The sequence below is a fragment of the Pelophylax lessonae genome, assembly GCF_965119305.1.
Source record: "Pelophylax lessonae genome assembly, chromosome: 1".
NCBI classification, from domain to species: domain Eukaryota; kingdom Metazoa; phylum Chordata; class Amphibia; order Anura; family Ranidae; genus Pelophylax; species Pelophylax lessonae.
Genome location: NC_138768.1, coordinates 317,555,620 through 317,582,070, shown reverse-complemented (window position 1 = coordinate 317,582,070; position 26,451 = coordinate 317,555,620). Strand labels below are relative to the sequence as shown.

Sequence of the window (26,451 nt, the reverse complement as noted above, 5' to 3'; positions counted from 1 at the left end):
AAACAGGAACATAAAAGCACATTACCCACCAGGTTTAGGAGCGGGAAAAGGCAGTGATGGAGTTAAAGGTGCCGGATAGAACTATCCCAGGAATGCCAGATGCCGAGGCTAACCAGAGTGGTGGCCAGAGATGGACCAAGCAGGACAACCGCAGGCACGTGGTGAAGCCATTACCGTGGCACTCAAGAAATCGTGTAGTAACTTTACATGCCTGCCAGATCTCGTGCGCTGTCACCCATCATTGTGTAAACCTTATTACAGGCTTACCTATAGGTAAAATTTAGAGATGGAAGTTTACTTCCTCTAACACCCCACCAGCTAACTCACATGCTGCAACCGCCTGCCAAGGTGGTTTTTTTCCCCCACCGTTCCTCGCAAGTACAGCAGCCCATTAAAATGAATGGGCTGCTGTGCCCGTGCAAATGTGGGATGCACAGAATGCATAGGTGGAAACCTTTCGCAAAGCTGGAGTTTTGTTTTTTTTCTCTACCCTTTAATCCTATCGTAACAAAAAGAAAACAAATCCCCTGAGCAGTTTTGCAATTTTGACATTTAAAACTTTACATATCATTGCAACTACTCTGTGCATATAGGTGAATTATACCTTGATTTTTTTCAGGACAAATTGACCATTCATATGGTAGTAAGTGGTTATGGTCATTTTTTTTTTTTTTTTTTTTTTTTTTATTACCACCAAAAAATTAAAACGGGCATAAAAAAAAAAAAAAAAAAAAAAAAAAATTAATATGCATACGATACCACGTGTGTATATTTGCTATTTGTAGTAGGGCCCAAAAAAATGTAGTGCAGTGTTGATTTTTTTTTTGTCCTAAACACACCCTGACACTAACTGATACTAATATGGATTTTAAAAATGCTTTTTTTATCCTACATAAAATACACTGACCTTTGACCCTAATATAGCGGTTTTTTCTTTATTTTTTAGCTTTTTTTCCCCACACATTTTTTATTACAGTTTTCTCCTCTAGCAAGGGGAAAGATTCAATGCATCTTTTTCTGCATTTAAAAAAGGAGAAAAAAAAATACAGGGCAGGGCTGAACAGTGACTGACTGTTGTACAAGACTCTGGCCTCTCAGTGAAAGCTCCGTCTGTGCTAGGAGAGCACTGTTACAGCAACAGTTTTTTCTTCCCTTTTGGGATAAAAGTTTTACAGCAACAACAGGCTGACCATTGTCAGCATCCCTGTCCAGTATTAAATGGTTTGTTTGTCTCAACCTTCCAACTGTCCTATTGTTGGACCAAAAAAAGAAAAAAAAAAAAAAAACACAACAACATATAGACTTAAAGAGGAAGTAAACTCTTAACTTTTTTTTCCCCCTGCAAAGTAAGTGCATAATGTGCTAGTATGCATCTCATACTAACACATTATGTTACACTTACCTGCAACGAAGCCCACGTTTTCCCTGCTGCCGGCCGCATCCATCTTCACCCGTCTTCTTCAAGGTCTGCGGACTCTGGCTGTATTACTGGCCGGAGCCGCGTGACGCAACTCCCGCACATGCGTGCGGGAGCCGCCAGTCACGGCACAGGGCTCTGAAGAAAGGGCACAGGCGGCCGTTTCTTTAGAGCGCATGCGCCGATGAGGTCATTGGCTGCATGCACTGTAAATATCTCCTAAACGGTGCATGTTTAGGAGATATTTACAGCACCCATAGGTAAACATTAATATAGGCTTGCCTATAGGCAAAAGTCATTAAAGTGGGTTTACTGCCACTTTAACTGGCCAGATCGACAAGTAAAGACACCAAATAAAAAAACAAAAAGATACCTAAAATAGGAAACACACCAGAGATCTATATAGTAAAGTGTAGGAACATTTATTCTACCTGCTGAGGAGTGGATGTCAACGTGACTGCAGGTTTGACGCTTGTATTGCCATCAGTACCAGCTGAAGTTGCTGATGTGCGCATTGGTTGTAGCAATAACTGTCGAACAGGTCGGACTGCACCAGGATGTCCTGCTTGACTTGGAACTTTGGCCAGCACTGTATTCCCAGATACAATGGATACCCCAGGTCTTAGCTGAGTTCCTGTAAGCACCTTAGCAATTGTCACTTTGCCTCCATTAGCTGTCTGTCCAGGAGTTAGAGTTTGAATTTGTGTCACAGGGACACCACCAACAGTCATACCTGGTGGTGCTTTTAGAATCATAATTTTAGGAGCTGTAGGCGCAGCTGTTGTAGTTGTTGCTGTGGTTACAGTCAAGGGTGTGCCCATGAAAGGGTTTCCTTGGTTCAGAGGTTCCTGATTGATGGTTGGTTGAGCGGGAAGCACCGGTTCTGGTGAGAGAATAGGAGCACGATTTTCTGGCAGCACCTGAGGCTGGATTCGGTCATTTACATCTGGAATTGCTTGTTCCGGTCCTCTATCTGTTGCAAGCTGTTCTAGAGGCCCTAGAACATTGCCTAAACCAAGAGCTTCATCCATAGTATCTGGTCCATCTCTGGTAAATGAGTCACTAGTTAGAGAATCCAACCCAAATAGGTTAGGGTCATCAAACAGGTCCATTATTGGATCCGCCATATTTGGCGCCTCTAAAAAAAAAAAAAAAAAAAGGCGGGGGAAGGCCAATAGCCTTCCCCTTGGGACACAGAGCAAAGAAGAAGGGACCTTAGTCACTCAATGTCACAGGACGATGAAACAAAGCCAGGAGAACACTCTGCAAAAAGAAAAAAAAACAAAAAACATTAACACATTTGATAAAGATTTTTCATTTAATCACTTTTTTTTTTTTCACATTTTTCGACAACAGGTATTTTAAAGGATAAGTTCACCTTTTGTAATGCAACAGGTTACAGATGCACCAGTCCCCGTTCCCCCATTATAACAGCTAGATAGCTCCCCACCCCCCAGCGCTAGTTGTCACAATCTGCAAAAAGTGTGGCCGTGCCACGTCATCCATTCACAGTGTTCTACAAAATGGGAAAACGACAGGGTCCGACAGCCTTTGCAGCCATCGGCTTTTAGTTCTCAAAAAACTACTACGGCGCTGTGGTAGTTCATTCATGCTTCCTGTCACGGTGCAGCTGCCTGGCTGTATAAGAGGTACGACCAGACCGATACACAGTCTGTAGGATCGTTGCATTACACCCATGATCTTCTGATCATAATAGGTGCAATGCTTTACCAGGTTTACTACAAAAAAAAAAAAAAAAAATGCATATCTTTTTCCTGCAAAAAAAAAAAAAAAAATGGATTTTTTTTTGTAAAGGTGAACTTATCACTTATTCAGCTCATCTATGGTAAAAAATAAATTATATTTATTGCATATTAGGATTACTTCTAGCCAACTTCTATGAATCTCTTAACAATCTTAAAGTTTGTAATGTTACTTTGTGAAGACCCCCAAACACTGACTGCCTTGAATTTTGTGACATGCAAATCACTATGCCCTGTGAGTAGGCACTGCTGTGTCACACATTTCACAGAGCCTGCCTTCTAAATTACAGAGGTGCTGAGAGGAGGAGTTCTAGGAGGTGGAGTCAGAACAGGAATCACTGTTTGCAGGCAGAAAAGTATCATGGGATATATAGTCCTAAAGCATTGAAAGTAAACATCAGAGGAGAATCTATAAAACATGCAGGGAATCCAGGGAACTGTGGAAAAAGATGACCAAGAAACATTTACATAATGGAAGGAGATTTTTCAAGTAAGCGTCTATTGGATTCTCAATGATAACTATTTTTGAATTGCTCTTACAATGCTTATGTTATAAAATTAGAGTGCAAGTGGTGACCAAAAATTCCTTTAGTCTAGGTTAACAGAACTTCACACTACAATGTGGTGCAGGAAACCCACGATCTCTGTGTGTTTCCGGCACTGCATTCACGGTCCTTGCAATCTGCAGCGGGTGGCAGTGTAGCCTAAAAGCGGAGCTCCATCCAAAACGCAAAGCTCCTGTTATCTGCTCCCTCCGGCCACATTTAGCACCTTTCGCGCCGGTTCACATTGCAGCGACGCTACTTCGGGTGGCGACCTCCGAGGTCGCGGTGCGAGCAGCGCGCCGCGACCTCGGAGCGGCCGCCACGGATTTCATAACATTGAAGTCTATGGCGGTCGCCTCCGGGTCACCCCAAAGAAGCTCCGGACCCTTTTTCTAGGTCGGAGCGACTTGTGTCGCTCCTATTAGAACGGGTCCACAGCTTCCCTATGGGAGGCGACCTGCGGCGACCAGGTCGCCTCACAGGTCGCCCTAGTGTGAACCGGCACTTCAGGGGGAAGGGGGGGGGAGCAGGTACCCGCTCCCAACTTCGGGGGGGATCTCGCTTTGGAGAGATCATCAGAAGTTGCCCCCCTTCTCCTTCCCCCACCGGACTATTCAGAAAGCACAGCGCAGCAGGAAACCAGCTGTAAAGGCTTCACTGCCATTTTCCCTTAGAAACAATGGTGGCGGCAGCAACTGAGCCGACAGAAAAATCGGCTGGGGTGAAGTCACTGCGGGATCCCTGGACAGGGAAAAAAAAAAAAAATGTAGCTAACTTTACAGTTTCATTTTTTTTTTTTTTAATTCATTAAAGGTGTATTTTTTCCAAAAAAATTGCGTTTGAAAGACTTCTGCGCAGATACAGTGTGATCTACTAGATTCCAACGATCAACACTTTATTCTCTAGGGTCTCTGCTAGCAAAAAACACTGAATTTAAAAATTGTAAGCAACAAGTGTCAGAAAAAGGCTTAATCTTTAAGAGGTTAAACTGCCCTCACTTACAGCCGGTTCACACTGAAGTCAATGCAGGTCGCTCCAGGTCGCCCCAAAGTAGTACAGGACCCTTTTTCTAAGTCGGAGCGACTTGTGTCGCTCCTACTAGAACGGGTCCTGTGCTAATCTATGGCAGGCGATCCACGGCGACTTGTCAGGCGACCAAGTCGCCTGACAAGTCGCCCCAGTGTGAACCGGCTCTTACAGACAGAAGTTCATTCCTTTGATCTAAAAATAACGAAATGATAACTATAAACACAATGTATCTAGCAGCCTTAATGTTGATAAACATTTGCCGAAGACTTTTTTTTTTTTTTTTTACAGCTGTGAGTGAGCAGAGAACACTCCGATAAGGCCCCGTTCACACTGGGGCGACGCTACTTTGCCGGGCGACCTCATAGGTCGTGGCGCGCTGCTCGCACCGCGACCTCGGAGCGGCCGCCACGGATTTCATAACATTGAAGTCTATGGCGGTCGCCTCCGGGTCACCCCAAAGAAGCTCCGGACCCTTTTTCTAGGTCGGAGCGGCTTGTGTCGCTCCTATTAGAACGGGTCCACAGCTTCCCTATGGGAGGCGACCTGCGGCGACCTTTGAGGCGACCAGGTCGCCTCACAGGTCGCCCTAGTGTGACCCGGCACTTCAGGGGGAAGGGGGGGGGAGCAGGTACCCGCTCCCAACTTCGGGGGGGGGGGGGGGGGGATCTCGCTTTGGAGAGATCATCGGAAGTTGCCCCCCCTTCTCCTTCCCCCACCGGACTATTCAGAAAGCACAGCGCAGCCGGAAACCAGCTGTAAAGCCACAAGGCTTCACTGCCATTTTCCCTTAGAAACAATAGTGGCGGCAGCAACTGAGCCGACAGAAAAATCGGCTGGGGTGAAGTCACTGCGGGATCCCTGGACAGGTGTCTTATTAAAAGTCAGCAGCTACAGATACTGTAGCTGCTCACCTAATTTTTTTATGAAGAAGCCTGGAGCTCCTCTTTACTACCCCAAATGCAGGTGCGATAAGGTGCCATTGGGAATGAAGGACACCACAGCGCAAAACATGCATGGTAACAGGTTACTACAGAGCAACAGTGTGAAAATGCCCTTAACTGCTTCCCGCCAGCCGTGTAGTGAAATGACGGACAGGTGGGAGCACGCTCGTTCTGGAAATGTTCATAAGACGTCCTCCCATTCTGGACGTAGGGTCTTTACCATAGGATCTGCTGTTTCCAGGGCCGAAACAACTAATCGATTTATCGACAAGTAATCGATTATGAAAATAGTTGTCAATTATTTTCAAAATCGATTAGCTGGTCAGCCGATTTGTTGGCCTGCATACAGAATGCATCATTTCTTTACATAGAAGACCATGCAGCACACATTCAGCCCAGTACACGGTCCATAGATGTCAGCAAGTACCTTAGAACTTGTGAATGTGTGAGAAGCAATGCCTCATGGGACATATAGTCCTGGAAGCAGGAAGTGAGTGGTTCTAAAGGCAGAAGTTTTTTACCTTGCTATAGGGGCCCTCTACACTATACTTTGCAGCTTGCTATTGCGGCACTCTGAAGGCAGGAGGAGCCAGAAGCCTCAATGGGGGACACAAGAAGAGAAGAATCAGGGTTGCTCTGTGCAAAACTATTAAAAACAGAGCAGGTAAGTATAACAAGTTTGTGGTTTTTTTTTAAATCGGCCTAACAAATAAGCCAAAAACAAAAAAAATACAAAAACGCAGCAAAATCACATGCGCAAAACGCACAGCAAAAAGCATGAAAAACAAACTGCATATAGGTGTGAACCGAGCCTTATGCTGGTCATACACTATCGATTTTCGGACGAGAATAATTATACGAAAAATGTTAGTACATTCGCTGAATGAAAGAATGTTTGAAAATTTCACCTGCTTTCAGTTTAAAAACGAATGTAATTTCTTAACAAAAACCACATACACGGTCTGAATATTCCTTTGACCAAGAAGTTATCTATTCTTCCGTTTCAAATCTTCCTGCCACTGTGGTAGAAAATGAACGTGGATTTGACCCCATTAAAGATTTGAAAATCGAACTTATGTTCTTAAAATGAAAAAAAACATTTTTTTGAAGGAAGACCTGAACTGACAATCAGGGCACTGATTAGTGTCCCGATTATCAGTGCAGCCCAAACAGTGCCCCCCAGTGCTGCTCGTTAGTGCCCCCCAGTGCTGCCGCCCATTAGTGCAGCCTATCAACGCCTGTCAGGCGAAGGAGAAAAATTACTTATTTACAACATTTTATAAACAGAAATTAAGACTTTTTCCACTCAAAAATTTCAGTCTTTTTCCGTTTGTTTAGCAAAAAAAAAAAAAAAAAAACCCAGCGGGGATTAAAAATAAATACACAAAAAAAAAAAAAAAAAAAAAGTCCCATCTAGCGGTTTAAAAAAAAAAATGATAAAAAGTTCATATTGGCACAGTGTCGCAATTGTCGTTCAAAGTGCGACAGTGCTGAAAGCTGAAAACTGGCATGGGTATAAAGGCTGGTGAAAGTGCCCTGTAGGCAAGTGGTTAACGACAAATACAAACAGACTGTAGTAGTGGCCTAAAACTACTGCTGAGGTATACTTTCCTAGCATAAACACACAAAAAAAAAAAAAAAAATACATTTTTCAAAATTCATATCTTTTTTTTTTTTTTAAATACTTAGAGCCGGTTCACACGGAGGCGACACGACTTCAGGGGGCGACCTGTGAAGTCACGTGCACTGCGACTTGCAGGGACTTCACATAATGGAAGTCTATGCAAGTTGCTCCGAGGTCGCCCCAAAGTAGTACAGGACCCTTTTTCTAAGTCGGAGCAACTTGTGTCGCTCCTATTAGAACGGGTCCTGTACTACTCAATGGACCGCGACTTGTCAGGCTGACAAGTCGCCTGACAAGTCGCGGCAGTGTGAATGGGCTCTTACAGCATTAGAGGAGATCTATCAAAGGAGATCTATCAAAACCACTTTGCATGGCAGGAGTAAAAATGTTACATCCCCAAGTTAAAGCAGAACTTCGTCTAAAAGCTCCACAGCCTCAAAAGATTACAGCTAAGGGGGTGGGGGGCATGGATGGAGGGGATATTTCACATAACAGAGGCGGCATCAGCACAAGGAACACATCCTACTACTTCTGTTTTGATGGGGGTTTTTTTTTTTTCTTCATTTTGGCTGCACCTAGGCTTTTAAAAGAGAATTGTTATCAGTGGTTACACATCTGTGAAGTAGAAGTTGTTTCCTGTACTTCTAAGAACATCTGGAGCAGTGGTCCCCAAATAGCGGCCTGAGGGCCGGATGGGGCCCTTGGGACACTTTCTCCCACTGATACAAGGAACCATTCCTTCTCCTGTACACCAACATTTGGGCACGATACTTGTCACGGACGCCAGTGATGGGACACTATTCCTCCCACTGACCCCAATGATGGGGTATTGTTTACGGTCATTGGCACCAAGGGATTTTCTACTTCCACTGGCCACTGTCCATCCCCCTCAAGGTCTGAAGGACAGTAAACTGGCCCTTTGTTCAGCAAGTTTGGAAACCCCTGATCTAGAGGAACCCTGATTAACAAGGACTAGAGCAGTCTCACAATGTCAACCACACAATCTGGGTGAAAAACATTCTCAAAAATTAGATTTTGAACACTTTGCATTTTTATGTTTTTTAACCACTTCGGTACTGGACACTTTCACCCCTTTCTGCCGAGGCCAATTTTCAGCACTGTCGCACTTTGAATGCCAGTTATTTAGTCATGCAACGCTGCACCCAAATGAATTTTTTTTTTTTTTTTTTTTTTTTTTTTTTTTAAGAGACGGATAAAGCTTTCTTTTGGTGTTATTTAATCACCACAGGGGTTTTTTATTCTTTGCTATAGAACACGAGAAAACAAAAAATGAAAAATAAATTCAACTAAAAAGCAAACATTACAGGTGCATCTCGAAGAGATTAGAATATCATCAAAAGCTTAATTTATTTCAGTAATTCAATTCAAAAAGTGAAACTCATTTTAAAAGATTATACAGAGTGATAGATTTCAAACATCTTTCTTTTAATGTTGAGGATTATGTCCGAGTGAAAATACAAAATTCAGTATCTCAGAAAATTAGATTATTAAATAAAACCAAAAAAAAAAAAAAAAAGGATTTTTAATACAGAAATGATGGCTTACTGAAAGTATGTCTAAGTACAGTATAGTATGCACTCAATACTTGGTCGGGGCTCCTTTTTTATTAAATTACTGCATCAATGCGGCGTTGCATGGAGGCAATCTGCCTGTGGCACTGCTGAGGTGTTATGGAAGCCCAAATTGCTTTGATAGCGGCTTTAGCTCGTCTGCATTGTTGGGTCTGGTGTCTCATCTTACTCTTAACCATTCCCCACAGATTCTCTATGGGGTTTAAGTCAGGCAAGTTTGCTTGTCAATCAGGCACAGTTATACCATGATAATTCATTAAACAAGGTACTGGTACCATTGGCAGTGTGGGCAAGTCCTGCTGGAAAATGAAATCAGCATCTCCACAAAGCTGGACAGCAAAGGGAAGCATGAAGTGCTCTAGAATTTCCTGCTAGAGGTCTATGCTGACTTTGGACTTGATAAAACACAGTGGACCAACACCAGCAAATTACATGGCTCCCCAAATCATTACTGACTCTGGAAACTTCACACTGGACCTCATGCAACTTGGATTCAGTGCCTCTCCTTTCTTCCTCCAGACTCTGGGACCTTGATTTCCATATAAAATGCAGAGGTTACTTTCATCCGAAAAGAGGAATTTAGACCACTGAGCAACGCTCCAGTCCTTTTTCTCCTTATCCTGGGTAAGATGCTTCGGAAAGACGTTGTCTCTTGAATCAGAAGTGGCTTAACAAAAAGGAAGACGACAGTTGTAGCCCATGTCCAAAATAAGTCTGTGTGGTGGCTCTTGAAACACTGACTGCCGTATTCCACTCCTTGTTAAAATTAACTCAAAATTCTTGAATGGCCTTTGCTTCACAATCCTCAAGGCTGCAGTTATCCCTGTTGCTTGTGCACATTTTTCTACCACACTTTTTCCTTCCACTCCACTTTGGATATAGCACTTTGTAAACAGCCAGCTTCTTTAGCAATGACCTTGTGACTTACCCTGCTTGTGGAGGGTGTCAATGACTGTCTTCTGGACAACTGTCAAGTCAGCAGACTTCCCCATGATTGTGTAACCTACTGAACCAGAGACCATTTAAAGGCTCAGGAAACCTCTACAGGTGTTTTGAGTTAATTAGCTGTTAGGAGTGTAACACCATGAGTGTACAATATTTAACTTTTACACAATATTCTAATTTCTGAGATACAGAATTTTGGGTTTTTGCGAGCTGTAAGCCATAATCATAAAAATTAAAAAGAAATGCTAGAAATATATCAATATGCGTGTAATACATATATTTATACAAAATATATGAGTTTCACTTTTTGATGATATTCAAATTTTTGGAAATGTACCAGTATATTGCCGCTTACCAATTCTTAGATACAATGGTTGTATTTATTTCCTTTATGTTCATCTGGTGATCCATCCATTAACCACTTGCCGACCGGCCCACGCAGATTTACTGCAGCAGGGCGGCTCGGCTGTGCAGAATCACGTAGATCTACCGCTGGAGCCACGCACACGCTGAGATTAGACACAGCGGGAGCCAGACCGCGGAGGAGCAGGCTCAATCACCGCCAGCCTCCCGCAATCTTCGACTAAAATGACAGAAGAGCCGCCTGCTTATGTAATACAAAGCAGGCAGCTTTTCTGTCAGAGAGGCAGGGAAAGATTGTGTGATTCACAGCTAAGCTAAGCTGAATCACAGATCTCTCTCTGCCTCTGTCTGGGACCAAATCCTAGAAACACTTAACTCAAAATAAAAATGGGAATGCTTTAGGAACATATTAAACAAAAAGGTATCACACAGTGCATTCCAATGGGAAATACATAAATATAGAACAGGGAAGGTTAAAACTGGGTGGCTAAACTGTAATGTAAAGTCTTAAAGAGAAAAAAAAAAAAAAATGGCCTTCAAAAATATAAAGCAAAAAGGGGACATTGTCAACATTCCAACACTACAAGGAATGAAAAAAAAAAAAAAAAAAAAAGTGTAAAGCTACATGTACACAGGACGTTTGAAAAAGTCCTTTGAACGATGGAACTTGACAGCTACAGAATGACGTTTAAAAACGCCTGTTGTGTTGCGTTTGCATGCCGCGTTTAGGCTCAGAGGCGTTTTTTGCAAAACGCATCAGCAGACCCTCCCAAACACCCACAATGCAACAGAAATATATATTTTTCAGCCATTTTCATTTGAATGAGATTATATATATTATATATATATATATATATATATATATATATATATATATATATATATATATATATATATATATATATATATATATATACATACACACACACACGTATATCACCCTAAACTCCGGTCACCCTGACATGGCAGATTCAGGTCACCCTTACATGGCTGCTGCATGACCCCCACTCTGCCATGTCAAGGTGACCGGAGTTTAGGGTGACCTGACTCTGCCATGCCAGGGTGACCATAGTTTAGGGTGACCCGACTCTGCCATGCCAGGGTGACACATATATATATATATATATATATATATATATATATATATATATATATATATATATATATATATATATATATATATATATATACACACACACACACACACACACACATACATACACACACACACACATTACAGACCAAAAGTTTGGACACACCTTCTCATTCAAAGAGTTTTCTTTATTTTCAGGACTATGAAAATTGTAGAGTCACACTTCAACAGGTAGTCACCTGAAATGGTTTTCACTTCACAGGTGTGCCCTGTCAGGTTTAATAAGTGTGATTTCTTGCCTTATAAATGGGGTTGGGACCATCAGTTGTGTTGTGCAGAAGTCAGGTGGATACACAGCTGATAGTCCTACTGAATAGACTGTTACCTGCTTTTTTCTTGCCATAATTTTTCTTGCCATAATACAAATTCTAAGTACAGGAAAACGAGTGACCATCATTACTTTAAGAAATGAAAGTCAGTCAGTCCGAAAAATTGGGAAAACTTTGAAAGTGTCCCCAAGTGCAGTCACAAAAACCATCAAGCGCTACAAAGAAACTCGCTCACATGCGGACCGCCCCATGAAAGAAATACCAAGAGTCACCTCTGCTGCGGAGGATAAGTTCATCCGAGTCACCAGCCTCAGTCACCAGCCTCAGAAATCGCAGGTTAACAGCAGCTCAGATTAGAGACCAGGTCAATGGCACACGGAGTTCTAGCAGCAGACACATCTCTAGAACAACTGTTAAGAAGAGACTGTGTGAATCAGGCCTTCATGGTAGAATATCTGTTAGGAAACCACTGCTAAAGAAAGGCAACAAGCAGAAGAGACTTGTTTGGGCTAAAGAACACAAGGAATGGACATTAGACCAATGGAAATCTGTGCTTTGGTCTGATGAGTCCAAATTTGAGATCTTTGGTTCCAACCACCGTGTCTTTGTGCGACGCAGAAAAGGTGAACAGATAAACTCTACATGCCTGGTTCCCACCGTGAAGCATGGAGGAGGTGTGATGGTGTGGGGGTGCTTTGCTGGTGACACTGTTGGGGATTTATTCAAAATTGAAGGCATACTGAACCAGCATGGCTACCACAGCATCTTGCAGCGGCATGCTATTCCATCCGGTTTGCGTTTAGTTGGACCATCATTTATTTTTCAACAGGACAATGATCCCAAACACACCTCCAGGCTGTGTAAGGGCTATTTGACCAAGAAGGAGAGTGATGGGGTGCTGCGCCAGATGACCTGGCCTCCACAGTCACCGGACCTGAACCCAATCGAGATGGTTTGGGGTGAGCCGGACCGCAGAGTGAAGGCAGAAGGGCCAACAAGTGCTAAGCATCTCTGGGAACTGCTTCAAGACTGTTGGAAGACCATTTCAGGTGACTACCGCGAAGTGTGACTCTACAATTTTCATAGTCATGAAAATAAAGAAAAATCTTTGAATGAGAAGGTGTGTCCAAACTTTTGGTTTATATTGTGTGTGTATATATCTATCTATATCTAGATCTATATCTATATATAAATAAAAGGCCTCCTGTAAACGCAAGCGCTAAACGCGGGTGAACGCGGTCGGTCGCGTTTTTGCGTTTGAAACACCGGTAAACACACGTTCTGAACGGAAAGAATTGCTTTCCAAAAAACGAAACTGAACTCAACTGCCTGTAAACGACCATGTGTACATGGACAGATAAGATAACAGAGGTGGGTTCAGGGGCTTCTGAAAAAAACGCCCAACTGCTCCTAAACGGGCGTTTACAAGTTGCAGTGTACATGAGCCCTTAGAATCAATCCTAATGAGTCTGTTTTTTAGCAATCAGGGCGGCTGGCAGCAAAAAAAAAAAAAAAAAAAAAAAAAAAGAAGGACTATGAGAGACTCAGAGGAGAGTAAAAAATAAAAAAAATCCCAAGGAATTTTTTGAATATATTAACAGTAAAAAGTGAGATTAGAGCACATTGCCCACATAAAAGATGCTTTCTTCTCCTCAGTTTTTACAAAAGAAAAAGGATTATGAGTTACACACCACAGAACATACCCTTGTGGCTAACAAAGGCCAGGGTCAAGGAAAGATTGGACAAGCTCAACATAAAAAAAAAACAGAACCAGATGGCTTACACCCTAGAGTCCTCAAAGAACTCAGTCAGGTTATAGCTAGACCATTAGTCCTAATCTTTGGACAGCATACTGACAGCAATTGTACAAGCTGATTGGAGAAATGCCACTGTGGTACCAATACTCAAAAAGGGCAGAGACATGCCTTGAAACTACAAGCCAGTCAGCCTAACATTAATAGTAGATAAATTATTGGAGGGGATGATAAAGGACTATATACAAAAATTTGATAACGAAAACAGTATCATTAGTAGTAATCCACATGGGTTTACAAAGGGTAGTTCCTGCCAGACCAATCTGTTAACCTTCTACGAGGAAGCGAGCTGCCCTCTAGATAGGGGGGAAGGCCAGAGGATGTGGTGTATCTGGATTTTGCAAAAGCATTCTATACAGTTCCCCATAAACGCTTCATCTACAAGCTGAGATCTGCAGGCATGGACTATAAGGTTTGTTCTTGGATAGAAAACTGGTTACAGGGGCGCGTCCAAAGGATAGTGATAAATAACAGACTGGTCTGGAGTGTTGTTAAGTGGGGTACACCAAGGCTCTGTCTTTGAACCAATTCTGTTTAAATTTATTCATAAAGGATATAGAGGATAGGATATATCACTCAATCTCAGGTTTGGAAGTCCATTATCGGCCTATCCCATTTCGGCCGATAATGGGTTAAAAATGCTGAAATTAATGGCCGCCGTGAGAAAGGAGGAGGGCGCAGCACAGGTTTAAAAAGTGCCGCCTCTGGCCGGCCGCCCGCCCGCCTCTCAATGATGTCCCTACTACTATGATCTGTGTATGAATGAAGTGACATACCGAGCGGGAGAGTGGCCGCTAATAGCTGCAACTATGTGAGCGCTTCACTTCACTTCCCTGTCAGCGGCACGATGAGCATGAATGAACTGACACACCGAGCGGGGGGAGCGGCCGTTAATAACTAACTATGTGAGTGCTTCACTTCCCTGTCATGCGGGTATCTCCTCTGACAGGGAAGTGAAGCTCACAAAGTTATAGCTATTAGCGGCCGCTCCCCCCGCCCGGTGTCAGGTCAGTTCATTCATACTCATCGTGCCACTGACAGGGAAGTGAAGGCTCACATAGTTACAGCTACCGTATTAGCGGCCGCTCGCCCGCCCGCCCGGTCATTTCATACATGCACAGATCGTAGTAGTAGTGACATCACCGGTAGGCGGGCGGCCGGCCAGAAGCGGGACTTTTGAATGAAGGACACCGGAGGAGCACTCAGCAGAGTGAGAGTAAGGAGATTGAATCGTTGGGATGGGGAAGGACACTGAGGCGGGGGGGGGGGGGTGTACTGCCGAGGGGGACGCTGAGGCAGCTTACCAATGGTATTAGTATTATGCAGCATGAGGGGGTTAATGTATTGTCACTGCTGGTCACTGATGCATTAGTGACCGACAAGTGGCAGTTAATTAACCCCTCTGTGCTGCATTAGTGCAACCAGTATCAGTGCAACCAGTGTTAAATAACACTGATACTGGTTGCACTAATGCAGCACAAAGGGGTTAATTAACTGCCAATGGTCGGTCACTAATAGATGAGTGACCAGCAGTGGCAATACATTAACCCCCTCATGCTGCATAATAGAAATACCATTGGTAATTAAATGAACCTCTTGCCAACCCATCACAGTACATATACTGTGACAGGGTGGCAGCGACAGGTGTACGTCGCTGCCTGTTTTTGGTGTATGCCCCTCTATCCATTTTGAAATTATTTGGGGGAAAAAGTAATTTTCGGTTTTCGGCCAAGGGCATCCTGCATTTTCGGCCCAAAATTTTCATTCGGTGCATCCCTAATTATTACTGAAAATATATTGGGAATATCTAAATGAGGAAAGAAAGACAAACGCCCCCCCCCCCCCCCACAAAGTCATTATAGGGATTGATCACGAAAAAAAAAAATATGAAAAAGGCCGCGGGTGCTCACGTGACACATCAACTGCTAAAAGGTAAATCTCCGAACTCCAATATTTAAGAGGCATAACAAAAAAATTCCAAACAGGGCACAATATTATTAAACCAATATTATTGTATTTTTTTTATAGGATATCATTTGCAACCTAACCGCTTGGATGGATGTAAACTTAAACATTCCTAAATAAGATCCTTGCTTCCAGTTTGGCAAGCTTTTTCTATTTAAGGTAAATAGGGACTTCCTGATTCCATATGATCATAAGTAAACTAATAGGAATTTTTTGATGAGAGATACACATATATACACACATACATATTATATACACACATACACTATAAAGGAATTTGGTTTTTTCTTTCAGCTTTTTACATTACATACTTCCTTTACATACTCTGCTACAACATTTCTCTTCACGTTTATGTTTTTCCAGTTTCTCTATTGTTTAACATATACTTTCTGGGTAGCAGCAGAAAAAAAAATTATATATATATATATATATATCTCTATCTATATCTATCTACAGTTTCTTAAAAGAAAAGTCCTTTACAAACATAGCATTTGATAAAGACCAGAGAACAAAAAAGTAATTAATTTTTGAAATACAGCTATGTGTGCAAGAAGGAGTTGATCCACTGCATTTATGAAGAGGGTTTTATCGAAATGTGACAGGTTTTATTCTTTTTTCTATAAAAGTCTTTTAAGTGTTTTTTTTTTTTTTATTTTTTACCCCCCTCAATTTTCAACTGGTGATCTGGCCAGTAAAACACCACCTGTACTATAGCACCCCCATTCTGTGTGATAGAGCATTAGAGACATCTTTGGACAGCAGCAGCATTGTTAATCTGAGAGGGAGGGGGTGTTTGGGTGTTATATGTACTAGCAGATCTAAATACACTAACAAACCAAACTCCAGTTCACAATGCAGTTTAAGAGTAACTGCAACAGTTTTGTTCCTTTTGGGATAAAGGTTTTACATAAATAAAATAGAAGCTGATGTCAGTGGTAAATGGTTTGTCTCAATACACTAATGGCTAGATTTGCAGGAGAGCTTGTCTTGTTGAAAAAGAACAGACTTATCGGCTGGATCATCGGGTGAAAAATTAATGAAAGTCTTAAAGAAAACAAAAAAAAAAAAAAAAACAAATGCAGAGACATCTAAGAATTGGTAAACTGCAATAAAAAAAAAAAATAAAAAGTTTTTTGGTGGTTTAATACCACTTTAAATGTATCTCCAGTTCACATTTTAAAACTGTATTAAACCCAAAAATGTAATATATTGCAGCTTACCAATCAATATATACACGATTTATACACAGGTGGCAGCATTTGTTTTTTACATGTATGTGATTTGGTATTTCTAGACTGAGTTGCATGCGCCCCTGCTGTGCGGTCATTTGCTACAGTACAAGCCAAATCTGCGTGTCCCGGCCCACTGATCGGCTGAGCGAATGACAGAATACAAAGCTAAGCAGGGAGTAAAAACAGGCACATGACTCAGTAAAAGCAGCACATACTACACACGATAAACATTATTAAACACAGTTAACCCCTTGTCAGCCAGTGTGATTAGTAGTGACAGTGCATGGTATTAGCACTGCTAACTGTATTAGGGTCACTAGGGATGTCACTTCCCACAAAGTGTCAGTTAGTGTCAGATTGCCTGCTGCACGATTCTGGATAAAATGATCATGATTCTCAGTTTAACCTCATCTTTCACAACATACAAAAAAAAAAATTGGGATAACTCTTTCCCAAAAAATTGCTTTTGAAAAACTGCTGTGCAAAAACAATAGGTAGGGAAATTTGATAATATCGCAACGGTCGGGCACACGTCCTAGTGCTCATGCGCAGCAACAGGTTGGGCAGCGGGCAGGGAGATCTCTTATAACAAAATATCGGTCCCATCTCCATGCCCCACACCGCACTGATCGGACAATGGGGCAATATGCCCACTGTCCATTTGATGGCTATGTACCATTTTCGGGTCGGTGCAGTGTGGGGCATGGAGATGGGATGGATATTTGTTATAAGAGATCTCCCTGTCCACTGTCCGACCCGCATGCGCACTAGGACGTGTGACGCTGCATACAGCTGATGAAGGACGAATCCACAGCTGATCTGAACCGGAAATGACGAGGGTATGGATTTCTGATGGGGTAGGGAGAGCTGAGAGAACACCGGTTCACATTTCTGCCATGCGGGAACGCTGCAAATATACAGCGTGCTCCTGGCAGTTCACAACTGCCATATGCGATACGCTGGGGGTGTCAATTAAAAGTTAACGACACCCCCAGATCAGATCGCATATCGCAGTGTGATCTGAAAGCTCGCACATAATCGGATCGAACTAGTGTGAACCACCATGCGATCCGATTCTGCTGTGGCCCAAAAAAAAGGGTCCTGTGCATGTTGAGCGCGATTGCGGTGCAAATTCAGCCATACAAACTGTATGGCTGAATTTGCACTGCACAGAGATCGCATGTAATTTTAGGAACAGTGCGCTGTGATCACAGAAATGTGAACAGGCACCAAGTCTTGGTTCACACATATGCGATGCGGGAACCCTGCAAATCCACTGTGGGTTCTCGCATCGCGCTCAACTTGCGGGCACTTCACACTGCCATATGCGAATCGCTGGGGGTGTCGATACAGAGTTACCGACACCCCCAGACCAGTTCTCATATCGCAGTGCGAACTGTCAGTTCAGACATGAATCGGATCGCACAGGTATGAACACCCATGTGAGTCAATTCTGGTGTGGACCAAAAAAGGGGACCTGTGTGAGTTTGGCCCGAAGGTAATGCAAATTCAGCCAGGCTATCTGTATGGCTGAATTTACATCTCACAGACATCACATGTGATTTGAAGAGCAGTGCGCTGCGACTCACATGCCATGTCTGTCATCGCATATATGTGAACTGGCTCTAAGTGAGGTCAGTTTAACCTAAAGACTACGCCTTTTTCTGACACTTGTTCCTTACTAGTTAAAATCTGTATTTTTTTTCTAGAAAATTACTTGGAACCCCCAAACATAATATTACTACTTTAATAGTATATATGTTTTTTTTTTTTTTTTTTTTGCAGAGACCCTAGAAAATAAAATGGCGATCATCGCAATATTATGTCACACTATTTGCACAGCATTCTTTCAAGTCCAATTTTTTGAGAAAAAATACACTTTAATGAATCAAAAAACAAAAAAACTAAACAGTAAAGTTAGCCCAATTTTTTGGTATAATGTGTGAAAGATGTTACGCCGCGAATCATGAGAGAATCGCGATCTAATTTCTAAGCAAAATAATTGTGTTTTTTAAACTTTTCAGTTTCCTTTTAAAAACCCAGGGGGTGATCAAATATCACCAAAAGAAAGCTCTATTAACGTAAAAAAAAAAAAAAAAAAAAAAATGTATATAAATTTCATTTGTGTACAGTGTTACATGATCACACAATTATCAGTTAAAGCGGTAGTATCCCGCTTTTTGACACTTTTACCTACAGGTAAGCCTATAATAAGGCTTACCTGTAGGTACAATTAATATCTCCTAAACTGGCACAGTTTAGGAGATATTTGCAGTGCATGCAGCCGCGCATGCGCTCTGAAGGTCCGGAGAGACCTTCAGTTTTGCTTGCCGGGAGCTTGCCGGAAAATCACTCCTGCGCGCATGCGCGGGAGTGACGTCATCGCGGCTCCGGCCAATCACAGCGCCGGAGCCGCCGAACCCGGAAGAGACGGCGAGGGATCATGGCGGCGCCCGCAGCGATGTCCGGGGGTCCGTGTCGGGGCTTCGTTCTAAGGTAATACATAATGAGCTAGTATGCGATGCATACTAGCTCATTATGCCTTTGTCTTGCAGGTGTTTTTTTTTTTTTTTTTTTTTTTTTTAACATTTTGGGTTTACAACCGCTTTAAAGTAGCACAGTTCTAAATAGCAAAAAAGTCATAAACCTTCCGGAGCTCAAGTGGATAAGCAGATATAGCAATAGTTTTATCCTTTTGAGATAAAGGTTTTTCACAAATAAAAGCAGCGGATCTTTGGAAACCCCCCTCCCCCCACCCCAGTATTGAATGGTTTGTCTCATCCCTGTACCAGATACATCTGGAAGAGGGTTTGTTCTTTTGGAAAACTACTAAACTTATTGGCCAGATCACTGGGCGAAAATAGAAATAAAAAAAGCGGATGCAGCCATCACATCCAAGAATTGGTAAGCGCAATACATTAAATGTTTGCATTTGGGTTTAATACCGCTTTGAGCCCCGGTTTTCTTTGGCCCAAACATAATATTTACCTAAAGCCCAACTCCAGCCAAAACCTTTTTCTGTTTAAAGTTCTGGATAGGCTTGGGAGAAGTAAAGTTGGCCAGTTGGCCACACTGAGTACATTTCAGCTAGTTCCTGATGAACCAACCAAAATTCTCTTAGTGGGTAGGGATGGGCTCAGGCGTGTTCGGATCATACCCACCAGGAAGCAGTCATTGCACACAGCCAATCATAGGCAGGGAGGCATTTCCCAGCCCGCAGCTGCACATACACAGGCTACCTAGGATTGGCCGTGTGCAGTGACTTCTTTCTGGCGGGTACGATCCAAACATGCCTGAGCCCATCATTATTAGCGGGTAGCCAGCTCCCTTCTGCTTGACATCCTTTGATTGAGAAACTGAAGGAGCCAGTTGAAAAACCAGAGACTGACCAGCAGTTGTATCCAATAAGATGCAGTCATTTTCCTCGAGGGGGTTAGGGTAAGATATATAATGCATCTTTTTTGTTTACCTTAATGCAGAGAACGCATTAAAGGGATTGTAAAGGCAGAAGTTTTTTTTTTTTTTAATCTTAATTCATTCTATGCATTAAGATAATAAAAAAATAAATAAAAAAATAAAAAGTTCTGTGTGCACTAGTCTCCCTAATACTTGATTGAGCCAGTCTTCATCCATATCCAGCGATGTTGCAGGAGTGTCTAAGCTGCCTGTGATTCTCCTCCCATTGGCTGAGACAGCAGCGTGGCATGATTGGCTCCCTCTGCTGTCAATCAAAATCAATCATTCAGCCAATCAGGAGAGAGAGTGGATGGGGACCGGGTCGTAGCTCTAGATCTGATTCGACATAGAGGGCTGCGACTCAGCTTGAGTGCCCCCATAGCAAGCTGCTCAATGAGACTTCATACCACATGTCAAAACACAAGGCCCACAGGCCAAACCCGGCCCTCCAGGCCATTTTATGTGGCCCTCGCACCTCTCCTGCAGCTGCAGGAGAGCTCCAGCCCTCCTCTAGTCCTCCTCCAGACCCTGTACTTTCTGCTTTCCAGCAATGCCTCCAGCTTCTTCTCAGCAGCAGCACAAGGTGGGGGGGGGGGGGTGCACTGTGATGTAAGAGGGTGGGGGACTCAACTTCTAATGGTGATGAGGCTCTTGATGTCTTATGTAAGGGTTTGGGATGCTCTGGACATCTAGTCTTACAGATACAACTGGCCCTTTTGAGGGCAATAATAATGCCAATGCAGCCCGCAATTAAATTGAGTTTGACACCCCTGCTTTATACAATCACTTTTCAAGTGGAACTTTACTCCCCTCAGCTCCAGTGTCCCGGAGCTTCCCACCCTGCTGCTGACATCTTCAGGCAGCCGACATCCGGGTCTTTATCGTCAGCCCTATTATTGACTGGGAGGGAATGATGTCACTCCCGCTCATGCGCGGTAGTTCAGTCCGATTTTGCGTTGTTGGAATGGTATAGTGAACCGTGAACCGTACAGGAGTTGACAGGCAGGTAACTAACTTTAAAGCAGAGTTCCGGCCACAAAATCGACATCGATTTTGTGGCCATCCGCTTGCTCTTCTTCACCTGAAAAGGAATTGGATAGTTAGGATTATTTATTTTTTTTTTACTTACCTTGTAATTGTAGAAAGAAATACTCACCTATTTTCCACTTCCTCCCTCGGCGGCCGCGGCCCGCGCCGTCACTTCCGGTTTGCAATGATTCCTGGGAGCTGAACGTCATCGCTCCCAGGAATCAATGCGACAGCACCGGCCCCGCTCGTCACTTCCGGTGCAACGCCGCATTTCTTGCTAAACAGCTTCTGGGCATGCCCAGAAGCTTTGGAGGAATGCGGCGCCGCACCGGAAGTGACGAGCGGGGCCAGTGAAGGCGCATTCTGGGAGAAGAAGAAGACGCGGAAGAGGACGCAGAAGAGGATCGCGCTGGCTTCAGCTGCCCACAACAGAGATGGCAACGCCGGAGAATAAATTTTAAAAGTGCCGTGACCGTCGGCTCCCGCATGCATGCGCAGGAGTGACGTAATCGTGGGTCCAGCCAATCAGATGGCCGGATGCTGCAAACTCGGAAGAAGGGTGACAGAACATGTCACCCATGGAAGAGGTGAGCGGTCGGTGCTTCGGGGCTTCGTTCTAATGTTAAGTATTTCATAATGAGCTAGTATGCGATGCATACTAGCTCATTATGTGTTTGCCTTACAGGTGTACTTTGTTAAAAAAAATTAAAAATTTCTGAGGTTTACAACCTCTTTAACAGAGGCATAGACAGCAACAAAACTGACAGGGATTTAATCCATCTAAACTCTATCCAAAACTAAAACAAAAAAGTTTTGCCTTTAGTTAGGGCATGTTCACACTTGATCTAAAGTTTAACAAATGCTCTTATAGCGTTAGTATGGGCATTAGACTCGCAGTAATGAGCTTCAGTATGGGCATTAGACTGACGTTTTACTAGCGTTAATGAAAAGTTAAAAATGCTCCCCAAACACCCTATGGGCAGTTTTGAAGCGTTTGATGAGCGTGTTAAAGGTTCTCCACAAATGCCTACTCCTTTACAGAAAATAAACGTATCCTAACACCCTGCAACCACCTGCCAGAGCGTTACTATAGACTTAAATGGGAGATGTTGAAAAGCTGCAAACACCTCCTGCCTTGACATGAGGTTTGAATTTTTAACCGCCGCAATGCCAACACTTAATGCATTGATTGTGAACAGCATAGTGTGCTGTCCATCGTATCATTTGCAAAGGCGTTTGAGGGGCCTTTTTAAACGCCTGTGTAAACTTAGCCTAATACTTTGATAACCGAAGACCAGAAAGGTGTATAAGGACTGTATCCTTCAATGATGGATATTTCTAAAGATTGCCACCTCTGAGTAAAAAACACCAATGTATAACAAACTTCACAGCAAACAGAGCTATGAAAACAGGAGATGAATATTACTGATAAGTCTACACAGAAGCCGCTATTTTGTTTGCAAGGCTGACAGTTCCAAGCATGACTCCCAAAAGGCAGAGGCATGATGGGACTTTTAGTTCTGCCACAGTTTTGGCACCCCTGCTCTACAGCCAAGTGACACTAACCATGATCCCGATAAGTGGTTAAATGGGATTCTCTCTCCAGCAATCACATTATATCGGCACACAGGTGATCTATACACATAAATATTATAGGATGGACACACATGTGGCTAGAGCTTTACCTTTCACCTAGTCATGCTGGAAAACAGGTGTATTCCCCTATATGGCATTCTGATCATATCTAGATCCATGACATTGTATGTATACATATAATATTGTTGTGTCAGTAAGGACCTGTGTGTGCATTCAGTATACACATGATGATTACTACCTATTCCCATGAGTGCCCCTCTATGATCATACACCCCCAGTGTAATAGGAATAGTCGGCCCCTCGTGCACTTACTTGCTGTCCAGATGAGCTGTTTACAAACTACCCAAGTATACACATGTAGCAGTCCCCCGGTCACACACATGCTGCTGCACACTAAGCTCTCTCCTCCCCATACAGATACACACGGTGCAACCTAACCTAGCACAGGCCCCGCCCACACTGCTCGTGCTGCCGCTTTTCCGACTCACTGGCTCGATGCATAGTCAATCACGTCCAGCACCCAAAGGCTAAAGCTAGGTTGAGAGCTTCGCCCCTCCCACCACACTGAGGCCTAGCGGTTTCCAAGGCAAGAGCGAAGCCAGCCTCGATTACACAGACCCCGGCGCCGGGGAATGAATGAAAGCCGGACAAAACAGGCGACGGACTTGTAAATCCTGGAGCGCTCGGCTCCGGCCCGCCGCTCTACATCCTCCGGCTGACCCGAGGAACGCGGGGCTCTAATAATAATAATAAAGGGTTAACGGAGGCCGTACACACCTCAATACACACAGCGTGTGACCTCCACACAGTACAATACATAGCAACCGGTGTGACAACACTGATACTGCACCGTCACAGGACAGAAACACACAACTGCCTGAGACTCTTCTATTCCCTTCCACTACAAGGGGGTACCTGCAGCCCTTCATAGAAACAAATACCCCCTCATACTAGTACTTTAGTTCTATAGAGATCCCACTTTGTATGGGGTAGGGAGGGGGTAAACCCCCCACCACCTCATTCATTGATTCCATGTCCCATGGTGGCGATTCCTCCTCACTTCCTGTCTCTTACATAAATCAGGAAGTTACCAGAAATGTCTAGCTTCACACTTTAAAGTGGCAGTAAAGTTTTGTTTAGGTTTTCCCTACAGGTAAGCCTATAATATGGCCTACCTCTAGGGACAACCCCACCTCATTCATTGATTCCATGCCCCATTGTGGAGATTCCTCCTCACTTCCTGTCTTCCATAAATCAGGAAGTTACCGGAAATGTCTAGCTTCACACTTTAAAGTGGTAGTAAAGTTTTAAGTTGTCCGTACAGGTAAGCCTAATATGGTCTACCTGTAGGGACAGGTACTATCTCCTAAGTTGTGGTGTTTAGGAGATATTCACACAGCATTCAGCCGCTAATGTCACTGTCGCATGCATTCTGAAGGTCTGCTATACCATGCCAGACCTTCAGAGCTCTGTGCCGCAGCCGGGTGAGATCACCATCCCAGTCACTCATACAGCCGCACTCCTTGAACCCAGAAGGAAAACGGGGGGGGGGGGGGGGGGGTAGAGAGAGATGGAAGCCCTGTCAGTGGTGACATGTGCCGCTGGAGGGCTTTGTTCTGATCTTAGTATTTGCCATTATGGCATTGCCTTGAAGGGGATTTTTTTTTTTAGTGCTGCAAGTTTACTACAGCTTTATTGTACACTGCTCCAGGAAGCCAACACACCTCAACATCCCTGAAAAGAGACCTGTACCTTTCCTGGCAGCGCACTAGTGGTGTCGCTATGGGGGTGCAGCCCGCACCCAGGTGACACCATCCAGAAGGGTCACACAAGTAGGAAGTGATATCCGACCACGAATCTGAGCGCTCAACACCAACCTCATCATTTACAGGGGTCTGTTTGAGGTGTGCACCATGACTGCGCTGCCTGCCCAAAACTAGCCTGCCCAGCAGTAGCCTGTTCTGTGCCCTACTGCCTGTCCTGCCATCACTCCACAGCGGCAGGACAGGGCACTGTGGCAGGCTAGCTAGGGGGGAGAACTAAACATTTAAAATACATTATTCAAATAATTATTATTTTAGTAACGTTTAACATTAAAACAAACATAGTTCTTTGAGCCCCCGTTCACATAGGGGCGACGCTACTTCGCACCGCGACCTCCGAGGTCGCGGTGCGAGCAGCGCGCCGTGACCTCGGAGCGGCCGCCACCGACTTCATAACATTGAAGTCTACGGCGGTCGCCTCCTGGTCGCCCCAAAGAAGCTCCGGACCCTTTTTCTAAGTCGGAACTTGTGTCGCTCCTATTAGAACGGGTCCGCAGCTTCCCTATGGGAGGCGACCTGTGAGGCGACCAGGTCGCCTCAGCCCCCGTTCACACTAAGGCGACCTGGTCGCCTCACAGGTCGCCTCCCATAGGGAAGCTGCGGACCCGTTCTAATAGGAGCGACACAAGTCGCTCCGACTTAGAAAAAGGGTCCGAAGCTTCTTTGGGGCGACCAGGAGGCGACCGCCATAGAGACTTCAATGTTATGAAGTCCGTGGCGGCCGCTCCGAGGTCGCGGCGTGCTGGTCGCCCCCCCCAAGTCGGATCGCCCCAGTGTGAACGGGGGCTTAGTGTGAACGGGGGCTAAAAGTTTAAACTTTGATGTTCTATTATTTTCATCTGATATTGTTCTTCAAATTTGCTAGTTGGTTGATATTTGTGAACAGCACTAATCCTGCCATTATATGCAGGGTTAGGCCCCTTTCACACGAGCGGTTAGATTTCAGCTTTTAGCTGAGGAAAGAGGAACTTATTTACTGCAGCTAAATGCAGACAATGCATCCCTATGGCTCCGTTCACACACTGCGTTTAACAAAGTTTTCATAACATACGGTTTTGTGCATTTAGGAAAAATAAAGTTGACAGCGTCCAGGAGCGATGTACTGCAGCTATCTATATATAAAAATGCAGGTAATTGCAGCACAAAGAAAAAGTAAACAGTTGCTATACAAATGGCAAGAATTTACTACCACAGCCGCATGTAATCGCACATAATCGCAATGCACAAATGTGAATAATCTTTGTGCCAGGAGTGTTGGAAATTCAAAATAACAAAACATGCATTTACCAGTGGCACAACAACCGCACGTGTGAAAGGGGCATAATATGGGGGGGGATAAAAAAAAAAAAAAAAAAAATCGGGTAGGGACACCATATTTTACTGCACCAGGTGACACCAACCCAAGTTATGCCACTGCAATGAACTTTAGTGTGAAGCCACACATTCCATGAAAATCCAAGAAGCACTCTATAAAAAGCTGACACACCCCAAAATCCAACCACCTACAAAGAACTTTTATAAATAAAATTAAAGGAGCTGTAAAGGCAGAAGGATTTTTATCCGATCACATTCTATGCATTAAGATTAAAAGACTCATGTGTGCACTGTGCAGCAGCCCCCTTCAGCGCTCCTATACTTACCTGAGCCCCATCTCTATCCAGCGATGTGTCCCTCGGTGGTCCAGACTTTCCCTCCTGACTGGCTAAAACACAGCTGCAGCACCACTGGCTCCAGTGGCTGTTAAAGTCAGTTAGCCAATCAGGAGAGAGAGAGGGGCGGGCCGAACCACAACTCCATGTCTGAATGGACACACGGAGATGCAGCTCGGCTCGGGTATCCCCATAGCAGGCTGCTTGCTCTGGGGGCACTAAAAGGAGGGAGGAGCTAGGAGCAGC

General features: G+C 43.9%; 1 protein-coding gene across 2 annotated transcripts in view; it reads right to left on the bottom strand.

Annotated features, from left to right (window-relative positions):
- The window catches only part of CHD8 (chromodomain helicase DNA binding protein 8), a 203,247-nt gene that overhangs the window by 167,676 nt on the left and 9,120 nt on the right, over positions 1–26,451 (bottom strand). For both annotated transcript variants that reach the window (XM_082243977.1, XM_082243978.1), the window contains exon 2: positions 1,849–2,680. In XM_082243977.1, the coding sequence (XP_082100103.1) occupies positions 1,849–2,544 (696 nt within the window). In that variant the 5' untranslated portion in view covers positions 2,545–2,680. The remainder of the gene's footprint in view (positions 1–1,848; positions 2,681–26,451) is intronic.